Below are 13,765 nucleotides of genomic sequence, written 5' to 3'. Positions count from 1 at the left end.
CGATTTTTAGTAGAAATACATGCTTTTAAATACATGTTATTGACTTTTCATAATGCGTTTTCCTCTATAAGGGCGAAAGTGGTGAATTTCGATGCTATTGCATTCATTTGGTGTATGTATTTTCTCTCCAAAAATGCGTTTTCCATTAAGCATTTGAAAAGGTCTTCATTTGGTGATGATTTTTGATGTTTTTGCATGTGTAAGAATCCATGCTTTTTCTTTCTTAAGATGTGCTTTCTTTCTAATAGAAGAAAGTGGCAATTTTCAAAGGGAAAACATATATGTTTCAAACACATGTAAACAATCCTCCAAAATGCGCTTTTGCCCTAGGCGGCGATTTTTGCCAAGAAAGCACGTTTGTGGTGATATGTTAATATCTTTCTAAAAGGCGTTTTGTTTTACATTTCCATACTAAGCGACCAAGTGGCGATTTTTGTGAAGTCATGTGTTTGGGCAAAAACAACCCATTTTGGGCTTGATCTCCACTGAAATACCTTACTTTCACTTACGTTTTGGCATTGAATCTCTCCAAGGAAGCGTTTTAAGGTAAGGGTTTCAATTTCCCGCTTGTTTTCATCGTTCTAACAAGCTAATCTATGCCCTAGATGCCGTTTTTATATGTCTTTGCATTTGGAGTTGCTAGGTCAAAGTTTGTTCTACGTTTTGGACATTTCATTTCTCTAACCATCTCCACATGTCGAAATTCGAACCATGTTGTGTGGATTTCAAAATCTATTTAAGTCTTTGGCTTTGGACAAATATGAAATCCTAAATCTCCTGGATTTATTTCAGATTTGCTCAAGTTTTGGATAAAGACCTTTTTTTCTCATTCTTGGTGGAGTGAAGGTAAATTTTCCTTGGTTATTTTTCTAAAGGTATTTGTATATATTTGTTTTGAATGTTCTTGCAAGTCTTTGTCATTTCCATTTTCAGATTTGCATATCATTTTATTTATGTGAAGTTGCTCCTTCTATCTTCTGTCTTCTTCTCCAAGTTGCGTATGTAAGGTCTCATCTTACTTGCATATGCAGTTGGGTGTAAAATCTCATTCTTAGAAGAAAGGCAAGTTCATTTTTTCCTCAGATGCGAATGCAAAATAAAACCCCACCATTATGCATTCCATGTGTTAGAGTGGGGTTTTCGTTGCACCAAAAGACCGATCTTTCAATGCCCAATACAACCACTCAACTTATAGTACACAGGGGTCGGTTAAGCCCTTGTCACGATTCCTGAGGGGAGTGCTGAAAAAATTTCTAACAATCTCCCCCTCAGCCTTACCTGAGGGTTTGAGGATTTGAATCTGTGACCAAGCTTTGATATCACTTGTTAGAGAGGGGTTGTCGTTGCACCAAAAGACTGATTTGTCAATGCCTAATACAACCACTCATCTTATAGTACACAAGAGGCGGTTAAGCCCTTGTCACGAATCTCGAAGGGAGCACTGAATGAATTTTTAACACCATGTACTTCCATATGGCTTCCTTATGGTTGAAGTTTCTCCCACATGCTTACTGGATAGGTTACTCGTTTTCCCCCTTGCTCACTTAATTCCAAGCTTGCTGGTCGCATATGCAATTCACTCCAAAAAACCCATTTTTGGCTATTTTACTCATTTTAGCCATTCTGAGCATGACCCATTTGTTCTTTCTTTGTCCATAATCTTTCCATTCATTTTCCATATCCATATCTTGTTCAAAACTTGTGTTTTTACACCCAAAATCTTGTTATGTGTCCTTCACATGAAGATGTTCTCACATTATGGGATTTTCATGTGACAGTTGTGCAGACATACCATTTTGTGATGTCAAGAGAACCTACTCCAGCAAAGGGAAAAGACAAAAAAAAAGATGAAGTATCAATACAATCAGTATCATAATTGTATTCCCGTGACAAGTAACTTCTTACTGTGATGAAGTGTGGGATACTGGTATATCTCACATGAATATTGAAGATTTCCTGGCTAGAGTCAATGCTAAAGCTACCGAGAATATGGCATGGATCAAGTGAAATCATATTCATTTCTTGTCTACTTTCCCCTTGGAAACACATGAGCCGGAACTCATTCTTGCATGTGCTAAACACTTTGATGCGTCCTCTTGAACCATAAGAGACCAAGATGACAATACTATCATTAGCCTCGATCCTGAGACTATTGATCGTATTTTTCATGTTCCTTATACTCCAATTGTTACAAACATCACAAAACAAAAGGCTTTGGAGTGGTGGAACGAGGACACTGCTTATTGTACCAAGTTTTTCAATGATAATTGGTTGACCACTAAGAGACTGAACCTTGTTAGATGGCCAATAAAGGGCATGAGCCAATGTGATTTCAAGGAAGAGATCAATGATCTCATTACATTGCTCAGTCGCTTGGTAGGGCTCACGGATTCAAACACCTTCGAACCTTGGATGTATAAGTATATCTCACTCATAATAAGGTAACAAAAGAATGTGTTTTGGGCTAAGTTAGTGAGTGATTCAATATGTGAGTAGTTGATGAATGTGCTGACTACTGCTGAGTTCAACATGAACTCCTACATGGTATATGTTGCTGCTGCCCTAGGCACTTTTCTGGTTCATCAACGAAAAATGACTGGTCTATAGTTCATGTGTGTGAGTATTATGAGCAGTTGCCTTTGAGGCAAAGTCAAATACACTTCCGAAGGGTTCAAGATGCCTTCTTCGGGCATTTCATGTGCTTATTTGATAAAGAACTTCCAAATAAGCGGGTCTGTAATGAAGCATGGAACAAGGTAAATGAGTATGGTTGTATGTTCTTATAGTTTCTTAACTTCACATATCTACGAGTTGGATGCTTCAAGGGAGAACCATACACATTGCCAAGGTTTCCTACTAATAAAATCATACTCATGGAATTGGCAAGACAACTCATGGAGGTACATGCTTATCAAATCCAATTTTCATTGGCCAAGTGTGGAGATCTCATCACATAACCCATTGAAGATTGGTGGGTACTCATTGGATATTGTACCTAAAGCAAAGAACATTGAGTTTGAACTACAAAGGATCATGCTGAAAAGAATTGTAGCTAGGACTTGTTTTGACTAGAGAGGACTACATGATAAGATGAGGAAGCAATTCTTACACATACACCATCTAGAAGATCTTTGGATTGATGTACGTATTGAGGTGTATATTTGACACATGGACTATACTCGGTTGACTGTAAAACAAATTGTGGATTTCAATTTGACATCAATCCCCTGGATTTAAAGATGACAATTAAATTCTAGATCCTGAATATTTTCAGCATGATGTGGAGAAGTTAACTATTCTTCCTCCTACTTCGTCATGTAAGTAAAGTACTTCAATTTGGGATTGTTTTCAGTCTATTCTTACACCAACACTTGGATGAAAAGAAGGGGTCTCAAATGCATTAAAATAAAGCTTGGAAAAGATTTTGATCCTGCTGGTCCAATCAATTTGAGATCTAAAATAAAGGGTAAAGGTAAAGGTGGGACATCATCATCTACATTTGAACCTCCTGTTCAGAGTTTTCCCAAGCTATCTATAAAAGGAGGAAAGGATTCAAGAGTACTTGAGGTCAAGGGGATTGCAACTCAATCAATTCAAGTTGACTTAAGTGATGATGAAGCAAGGAAATCAAAGGAGCCTTCACCACTAGTTTCATGTCCTCTTGAGGTTCTTGCTGCAACTTCTCTTCCAGATTCGACACTGGTATCAGATGAATCTCATGATTCTCCTTTGGGCATGGCTACAGATGCATTTTCTACAGAGCATCAAACTCTTGAGGATCCTGTGACTATTACTCCAGTGTTGCCCATGTCCTTAGCTGCACCTGCATTAAAAACAGGGGGAGATCAGTATGATTATGAGAGTGTCTTTGACACATACTCCTTGTCAATTCCTTCTGCCACAGTTCGTTCTATGACATTGCTTTATATGACTTGAATTCAGTTTGAGCAATTCATGACTGAAGTTACACACAGTAGTCCTACTCCTGTGGCTATTCAAACTAAGGCACCTGCTATAGTCACTACTGTCATGTAGGGCAATCTAGAGTTAACTTTGGTGACTACCATTTCAGCCAATACTTTTTCTTTCAGTCTTCCTCCATGGCTGAGTATTGTTACGCAAAAGAGGAAGAAAGAAGAGATCCCACTTGAGGAGTTTGACAAACAGGTGACCAAGCCAAGGATTTTGAAGAATAAGAAAGCCAAGATAGTTTCTTGAGTTGTGGTTGATGAAAATTACAATAAATATACTGAAGCAGCTGAACCAATTGTGGAGAAATCTACCAAAGACATGCAACCTACTGATTACAGAATTACAAGAGTTGAACTTGGTAAATAAACCAGTCTGGGCTATCAACAGGATGAATACGAGGTTGTTAACTATACAAGGTTGTTAACTTCCTAACACGAAAGAATGATGAACTATGGGACAAGAAGAGAAAACTCAAGGAGGAGAATGCACGTCTCCTAGGGACCATTGAGTAATTGAAGGAGTCTTCTTCGGGTACTGAATCTGTTCAAATATTTGAACTGAGAAGATCAAAAGAAAGGCACAAGTTGTAGATCAATGGGTGGTCAACATTGATTCACAAGGTTATCAACTTATTCGTGATATTTACAGGATGTTAAGGAAGGGAAAGGAAGCTACTGCTCAATTAAGTATATTCAAGGGTCACTTAAGCGATAATTAAAGTTGTTGAATGGGGACCTTGGTGCTTGGAAAAGTATGATGAAGCTTGATTTGGATGGTTTGTGTGATTATGAAGTCATCTCATCTATTGAGATGTATCATGATTACGCGCATTTGATGATTAACAAAGAACAAGTCTTGCAACAACTCATGCAGGATGCAGAGGCAATAGTATTGAAGATTGGTGAGCAAGAACACATGATCAACAAATGCTACAAAAAGATGTCACGTGGAGTAATCATTAAGAACAAAGAACTCAAGAAAGAGGAATATTCTTATGGGGTTCATTGAAGCAATTCGCTTACAACTTGAAGCGGATGATTTAAATCTTAGTATAATGAATACATTTGCAAGCTGGAAGTGTTCACTTGACGAATTACAAAGCAAAAAGGAAATTTCTATCAAGGAAATTTTAGAGGCAGCAACACATATCGAAGGATCATAATGGTTGCTGAGTACACTGGTGAGCCCGATGCCGAAGTTGTGTAGAACTCACTGTAGAAATTTGCAAAGATTGTTGAGACTCTATGAACATTTCAATTTTTCATATGCTTTAAGTAGAATAGTAGTAGGAAAGCTACATGTAAAGAACATCTATGTTGTAAATACATGATAACATGTACTTGTATAATCAGCTCGTGTAGTTAAGTTGTAATCGCATTAGGCGTGCAACTTGAATAAAGTCAAAGTAGTTAGTTAGAGACAAGTCAAAGTGGTTGAGGTTATTTCACTTTTTCCTCCACCTTTCTCTCTTTGTTTTTCCTATATAAAGGAGAGCTCATTGTAAATAATCATCTTTTGCTTTATAGGAGAAGGCTGAGCTTGTGACTAGAAGGATTTGTATTTCTTGTTGCAAATCTTTGAAGTGAATAAAGAAGCAAGTTTTTTCCAAACTTTGTGTTGTGATACTTGGAGTTAATCTTTGTCTCTTATGTTGCATTGATTGATTCATCTTTGTTACTTCTTTCCTTGTGAAGCATTCGAGAAGTTAGTGTTGTTTTTGGAAGACTTTGAGCTTTCAAAAACATGATTGATATAGTTTGATAGTGGCTGCAAGTACTAAGATTTGAAGACTTTGAGCTTTATTTCTTTGTATATTATTTCATATTTGGATAGTTAGCAAAAGACTTTGAGCTTTGTTAGCTGTTTGTCCTTTTGTTTCAAGAAGATTGCTTGTAGGAAACTTTGGGTTCTTGCTAGCAATCACATAAGTTAGAACTGCTGTCTTAAGGTTGTTCTTACGTCAATTCTTAAGCCACCGGTATTACTGTAGTAGTAGATTCCTTTTGTTAAATTGCAAATAGTTGTTGTTAGTATAAAATCATTCTTGAAAGAAGAGGAATTGATCTCGTGAATCACCCATTTGTTGATTCCAGTTAGCTCTCTGTTGTAGCCACCTAGGGTAAGAAGGGAGCCTCCCCCATTGCTGAGAGGAGAGATTTATCTCACTACACCATTGCCTAAAGTTCCTATTTTGTAAGTGTGGTTACATTGGCTTACAAAATATTTAGCCAACAGAGCTGCAACTGAAATTGTTTTTGAGTTGGCCATGAGAGACCTTACTTTTGTGAGTATTTGTTTGGATCCACTATATGAGAGCTGTCCTATGAACCCATCACTACACATAACCACCTTGCAAAACCAAAGGAATAAATACCTGCTAGGTGAATTAATGATCTTAGCATGCACCTCAAGGAAAGACACAGCGATGAGCCACCACAAGATATGAAACCTTAGTTGCCGATTCGTGACACGAATCCGATTTGGGCACGTGAATCGGATCCGTGGATTCGGAATTTTTTTTTTTTCCCAATTATGATTCGTGGAGGATTCGTGCATATATATATATATATATATATATAAAATTATATATATGCATTATATATACTAAAAAAAAGAGAAATATACATAATTCTAAAACTAAATCATTTCATAGTATGAATCTAGTATACTTGATCAATGACATTGATAATTAATCTATTTTCACGATTATAAAGAAAATCAACACATTCACATTGAATTACTGAAAGTAAAAGCTTGTAACATTCAAAATATAGATCATTAAACTTAAAGTTTATAACATGATTTACTCATAAAAGAGTCAAGAGTCAACACTAAAGTTTTTTATTTAATCATCAAATGGATTTTCAAGAAAATCCGCATCAGAGGGGTACTGGTGAGTTGCAAGTGCTGCATCTGTATTAGTAGAGGAACCCAAACCACTAGTAGTAGAGGGGATTGTTAACTCATAATCCTCCTTCTCATCATCCACATCAATGAAAGTGGATCTAGCAAGATCTCGGATGGTCATATCTAAATCAGGAGTCTCGGGTGCTACATCCCAAAGCTTTTCGGGCCCCTTCTTGTACTTAGGATCCTTCCGTGACAACAAGCGCAAATTGTTGTGAATGAACACAAGGTCTTCTGATTTTTTTGGAGCCAACCGGTTGCGTTTGATTGAGTGGATAAAGGAGTAAGTACTCCAATTCCGCTCAGCGGCAGAAGAGCTGGCAACCTAAAGAGAAATTAAAAATTATCAATACAACAATCAAGATAAATAAATTAAATAATAAATTCAAGGAATTGAGAATGTTAACCTTAAGCTTAATTTTACAAACTTACTTGGGATAGGACCTTTATGGCAAGAGGTTGGAGGTACGTGAAGGCTTGCCCATGAAGGTACCACCATTTGATGGCACCCATCCTGCTTTGGTCTGCTATGGCAATAGGGTTGAAATCCTCACCTGAGTTGAAAGCAGCAAATTCACTCCTCACAATTGCCCCAATCTCTGGATCTTGGAATATCTTAGCTAGTGCCCTCTTATACCCATCTGCAACCTCTGCATCTCTAAATGGTGGCACTCTACCTGGAAGGCGAAGTACATCTGCACTATAGTACCTGGGGATAACAAAAGACAATTGAACACTATCAAATATCAATAGCACAAACATTGGATAAAATAAGCACAAACATTTGATAAGAACTATAGTACCTCGGGGATAGAGCATATGCAAGGAGGTGCAAAGGTGTGGTCATCTTGTTCCATCGATGATGAACAATTTTTTCCACCTTCTTGTAAAGGGTGTCCTCAGGATCATTCTCCCTCCTCTGTATGACCTAAGATATGAAATATGAATAATAATTATAATTAGTGAATATGTCAATTTAAACTTTAGAATCTAGATATCTCTCAAATAAAAAATTGTTGTAAAAGAGCGTAAAACTTACCATTTTAATTTTTTCCAGCATACTATCCATGGAATCATAAATATCCCCAAGGCATGGCTCATCACTATCTGCGAAGCGAAGCATTGCCATTATTGGATCGGTGATTTCCAACACATAACTCACAAGACCCCACCAATCGTCATCTAGTATCATTCTTCTCACATTTAAAGCCCTTGCTGTATTGGAATTCTTCCAAATGCCCCATTGGGGGCTAATGACCATATGCTTCAATGCTTCTTTTACCTTCACAAGTCGTCTCAAGACGATTGTGTGAGAGGCAAAGCGGGTTTCAGCAACCTAAGAACATGTTAAACTCAAGTTAGTAAAACATTTAAAAATTAAAACATGTTAATGTAAACAACAACAAAAATTAATAATTGTGGAATCCAATAATATTCAATTATATATTAAATATAAAAATTTACCTTCAATAACTCCAAGTCCGAGAAACTCCTAAAAATTGCTTGTGACATGTGGTGATTTGTCACAAACATTTGAATCTCTTCAGCTTCCTCATATATCCTTTTCACCCAATCTATTTTGGTGCCAATTGCTTTCATCACTAAATTGAGAGAGTGGACGGTGCATGGTGTCCAAAAGATATGATCATATCTAGACTCTACAATTATCCCTGCAGCTCTGCAAACTTTTGCATTGTCCGTGACCACTTGAACAACATTATCAGGACCCACTGACTCTATGGCATCAATGAGAATGCGTGAAATAAATTCTGCATCTTTCACTTGCCCTTCACAATCAACTGCCTTCAAGAACATTGCCCCCTTAGGGCATACAGCAATAACATTGATCAATGGACGGTTTCTACAATCTTTCCAACCATCCGAAATAATAGACACACCCGATTGAACCCAAAAATCTCTTATTGGTTGAAGTTGAGCCTCTACATTTTTCCTCTCATCATGTAATATGGTAGTGCGCAACTTCTCATAACCAGGCGGTTTGTAACCATGGGGTGCATCATTTATTGCTTCCACCATCTCCCTAAAATGAGGTGATCTAGCAAAATTAAATGAAACACCATTTGCAATTAAACAACGTCCAATTTTGTGATCAGCAATGTCTCTCTTTTCAATTTGGAATGCCCTATCTAGTGGGCCTCTCTTGCGGGTGAGTGGAGATGGGTCTTCATCTTCATCATTTGTAGTTGGCATAGGCAAAAAAGGATGTGTTCTTGTGTTTATTTGATCAAATGATGGTGTTGGTATATTTGTTTTTTGGGAAGCACCACGTTTTGCTTTTGCAACTGCTCTATCAGCATCATCTTGCTCTTTTGCTAATGCTGCTATTTGTGCAGCTGGTAATCCCTTCTTATCACTACCTTGACACATGTGAATTCCTTCACCCGCAGGGCCCAAAAAATGTAGTTTCACTCGGGAATAGGAGCTTCTATGTTGTATGTTGCAAAAATTACATTTCCATATGTATGCCCCACCCCCAGGACATTGTGCAACTCTTGTTGTGTGTCTCCATAAAGGAGACCCCTTATCAATTTTGAAGCTTGGTGATGCAGCCCCACCCCCACCCACTGAGCCTTGACTACTCATTGTTCTATTCTTGCAATCTAGAAAAAGTGAAAGATAATGAAACTATTCACACACTTGCATGTATTGAAGACCATCATTCACCTACGCTTCTACCCTATGAGTAAACTAAACCATCCTCTAGTTCCTATGCTAAGCAACTGGCACTAACTTTATATTCTCATGTGTACTCACCACATAAAACCATACGATGCCATCCATTTCCTTGATGTTCTACAAAAGGGAGAACCAAGGTATACAAATGAATAAGCACAACTGTGATCAGAGTCAACCTTCATGCATGTGAAATCCATTCCATTTTCAGCTAATCAGTCTGTCTCTTGACCTGTCCACCAACTTGAGCAAGAGTGAGCTTTTGGCTTTCCACTTAAACATTTGATTTGATAGGCATCCAGATAATGTCACCCTGTCAAAAATCCAAACCTGGGTCATTGTTATTCACCTTAAATAACAAAATCATATATTTTGTGGCAATTGCCAGACTAAAGTCTTACTTGTGGATATTGAGCACCTTCTTCATCCTCGTTAAAATTATGAAGGGAAAACAACTAGCATTATCACATTTACAAACTGAATCTGTCTAATAGGATCCTATTCTGAAGTACCTTACTTCTTCCAGTCTTCTTTAAATCGTTCCTCCTTTGAAGTACGTTTTGATTTTGATTAGTGTTTTTTTTACATTTTGTCTGTCTTCTTTGATTCCCTGTTTTACTTGAAGTGTTGCCACAGGGCATCCATCTGAGATGTAAAACTTTTTCATAAAATATTTATTTTATCTGTAGCACTTAAAACTCTGTTCAGATTTCAAGAAAGTTCGCTTACTGATCTTTGTGATCTTATTGCAATATTTTTTAGAGTTTTATCAATAGAATTAAATTTCTATTGCCGTAAGATGCTTTTGATGACAATAACAAACTTGTTGGGTTCATGCGCAGGTTCATTATTATTCCTTAAGAAATTTGATATTGAATCATTGGACATTGGGGATTATCTAGGTGAGTGATGCAACTTGAAACATGGTTTGAGATTTTGTTATTATTATTTTTCATTGCATTGTAGTTGAGTTGAGCTTTGTTTTTGCAGCCATTGGAACAATATTCTCTGCCACAGACTCAGTTTGTACTCTCCAGGTAATTGTGCTAGGAAGGGAAGACACATACATTGTGTTTTTTTTTATGGTAGTATTGGTGCTATGCTTACATTTAGCTTCATACAGTTGAAGATGGTTTTTTATAAACTAGTGTGGTGCAGGTTCTAAACCAGGATGAGACACCTCTACTTTATAGTTTAGTGTTTGGAGAAGGTGTTGTAAACGATGCTACCTCTATCGTACTTTTCAATGCAGTTTCTAATGCCAATCTCAGTGATATTGATGGTATAGCAGCCCTGAGATTGTTTGGGAATTTCATTTATCTTATTTTAACTAGCACTGCACTAGGTGTTGTGGTAAGTTAAACTAAGGCTCATTTCAATTTTATTTTTAGTTTTATAAAATACATATTGAGGAAAAAACTCTTCTCTTGTCTGAAATTAATTTCTCTATGATAATTTTCATTTGTGACGAGTTTCTATATATTGAAAAGCTGTGTGGTCTTTTATGATGTTGCAGGCAGGCCTTCTAAGTGCTTATATCATCAAAAAACTGTATTTTGGAAGGTTTGATAGGAACCAAACTGCATATATTCATTGTTTTCTTACCACTTAGATTTTATCTGTATTATGATATTTTCTTAGTGGCTTGCTATTACTTTGTTCAAGGTAGTGCACATGAGATGAACTCAAGCATGGCCATTATTCCCATTTTCTTTCTCATAGTTTAGTTTTCTTGTCTGACACTTCTTTCCAGATCCTAATTGCTTGATTTCTTTATTCTAATACTGTGTATTAAAAGCTAGTAAATCTATGAATAAATATTATTATGGTTTGCGCTTTTCTTCAGCTTCTCAGATGTAAGGTTATGCAAAGTTGTTATTTCAGTGGTTTTAATGGCACTAAAATGTCTCTGCATTTCATTATATTCCTGTTGATATCAACTTTATATGCAGGCATTCTACTGATCGGGAAATTGCAATTATGTTTCTCATGGCTTATCTATCATACATGCTAGCTGAGGTAACAACATCCTATAAAGATCTTGTGCATGGTACTCGCATGTGGAAATTAGTTTGTTTTGATTTAAAAAATGAGAAATCATATGTTTTGCATTTTCCTATCCGAGTTTTAATTTAGGAATCATTGTGGCAGCTGGGCAACTTGAGTGGGATTCTGACTGTTTTCTTTTCTGGAGTTGTCATGTCTCATTATACTTGGCACAACGTTACTGAAAGCTCAAAGATTACAACCAAGTATAGTACCCTACCCACACTGCTAGGATATTTCTTTTAATTATGTATTAGCAATTGTATTCAGTTTTTTTTGTGACTCAATTGTTTTCCATGGCTGAAATAGGATTTATCAATAATAAATAATTAATATAATGAATACAATAATAAATAATAATATAAGTAGACTTATAATAATAAATCTATTATTAAATATGATATATTATAATATATCATAATATGATAAAGAAATAGTTATTGTAATAATACATCTAAATAACAAATATTAAGTAGATCAATATAATCTATTAAATATTATTATGAACTAAATTACATAGTAAATATCAAATAATATTATATAAACTTTAAATACATTTATCATAATATTATTTTAATCTATTTAGCAACTTCAAAAGAGTTGTGGCCTGTCTTCCGGCACAGGTCTAAGGGGAGGCAGCGACCTCTATAAGATGGGGGAAGATATCAGTTTGGACAGGAACGGAAGGTACACTCAGCAATAAGGAGCAATTTCATTAGACAATTTCATAAGTGACCAATCATTTGATACATATATTACTGGAGACTTCATGCCAAGCGCTGTATTAGGAAACAGAGATAGGCTTTGAACATCGATCTGGGACAAACTGGAAAGATGAGCGGAGATTTATATAACACAAACCATTCAGCATAAAACATATTTGGACCTGTCAACCAAAAGAGTATGAATAAGCAACGACCAGCAAGGACTTTGGAGTGTGAGAAGAATACATAAGTGTATCTGATGGGCATCCTTCATATTTGGCTGACATCAGACGACCATTCAAAGTTTTTAATGAAATCATCAGGAGCCAGGCTTACATCCAACATAACCGGTAGATGCCTTGGTGATATAAGACATAATCATCGTTAATCAGAAAATCTGATTGTCAGTTCTATATGTGGATCTGATATAGAAGCTATGTAAGATGCGATCCTTGTTTTCTACACCGAGCTAGATACAGTAAGGAGGTAGCATGATGGTTTGCAAATATCTCATATAACAACTCCAGCGACACATATAATAAGTCTGACAACTACCAGCTCTAGTGTAAGAGAGAGGAAGTTATTTATTAATTTGCACTCTTCAAGTCATCTTGATTATAAGTCTCTAAAGTTAAATATCAGACAAATTGATGTTGTAAGAGCATAACCTCAAGACCCTCAGAGATTACATACGGGAACATTACAAACCATGAACATATTAAAGAAGTCTCTTGCAATTTCCTTTATAAGAATCAGTCTAAACTCTAAGAGATGGGATATGGGGACATTATGGAGCAATGGAGTGATGCAAATGGATAGCTGTAACGTATAGACTCAACAGTAGACACTACAGATTACAACCAAGTACAGTACCCTACCCACATTGCAAGGAGATTTCTCTTAATTATGTATAAAAGCAATTGTATTCAGTTTTTTTTTAATGATTCAATTTTTCCATGGATGAATTTTAATTGAGCTCCACATTCCCTATCTTGTCATGTATACCTTCTGCCATGATATTTTTGTTGCTCAATTGAGAGACGTTTTACATTCTTAAATTATTAAATATGAATAAAACACAATTAATTAAGAATGACTTTTCCTCCAAACTTTTGTTGCACGGAAATTGGAATGTCTCTTTATTCCCTTTTTTCTTTTCCTTTCCTCTAGAAAAGTCACCTCAATGATTTTCAGTGAGAACATCTCTTAAAATATTGAAAGATAAGCATATAATAAATTTGTAGAAGCACCCATATATCATCTTATTACAGCAGGGTAGAATGCATCTCTCGACCTAATGATTTTCTTCCTTATTGCTATACCTAATAAATTACATACATTGAATAATAATAAAAATGACAGTGCATGCTAGGGACAACAGTAAAATATATCCTTATTTGCTCATGAATTCATTACAGAGAAGAAGAATAGAGATGGTTGGC

General features: G+C 36.2%; 2 protein-coding genes across 2 annotated transcripts in view; one reads left to right on the top strand and one right to left on the bottom strand.

The window, feature by feature from the left end:
- Positions 1 to 13,765, top strand: part of LOC149578539 (sodium/hydrogen exchanger 1-like) — a 179,723-nt gene that overhangs the window by 91,233 nt on the left and 74,725 nt on the right. Inside the window, exons 4-9 of the mRNA XM_089829718.1 lie at positions 10,416 to 10,475; positions 10,564 to 10,610; positions 10,732 to 10,926; positions 11,090 to 11,136; positions 11,526 to 11,592; positions 11,725 to 11,825. Of these exons, the coding sequence (XP_089685844.1) occupies positions 10,416 to 10,475; positions 10,564 to 10,610; positions 10,732 to 10,926; positions 11,090 to 11,136; positions 11,526 to 11,592; positions 11,725 to 11,825 (517 nt within the window). The remainder of the gene's footprint in view (positions 1 to 10,415; positions 10,476 to 10,563; positions 10,611 to 10,731; positions 10,927 to 11,089; positions 11,137 to 11,525; positions 11,593 to 11,724; positions 11,826 to 13,765) is intronic.
- Positions 5,091 to 9,110, bottom strand: LOC149578540 (uncharacterized). The gene is made up of 6 exons (XM_089815414.1): positions 8,344 to 9,110; positions 7,919 to 8,215; positions 7,683 to 7,807; positions 7,312 to 7,588; positions 6,864 to 7,204; positions 5,091 to 5,184 (listed from the first exon to the last, which is right to left on the bottom strand). The coding sequence occupies exons 1-6, from the start codon at positions 9,088 to 9,090 to the stop codon at positions 5,091 to 5,093; spliced, it is 1,881 nt and encodes a 626-aa protein (XP_089671540.1). The 5' UTR covers positions 9,091 to 9,110.

This window comes from Cupressus sempervirens, chromosome 1, assembly GCF_028749045.1.
Source record: "Cupressus sempervirens isolate cs-2001-9-10 chromosome 1, ASM2874904v1, whole genome shotgun sequence".
In the NCBI taxonomy this organism is placed as follows: domain Eukaryota; kingdom Viridiplantae; phylum Streptophyta; class Pinopsida; order Cupressales; family Cupressaceae; genus Cupressus; species Cupressus sempervirens.
The sequence above is the reverse complement of the archived record's forward strand: the minus strand, read 5'-3'. Positions and strand labels throughout refer to the sequence as shown.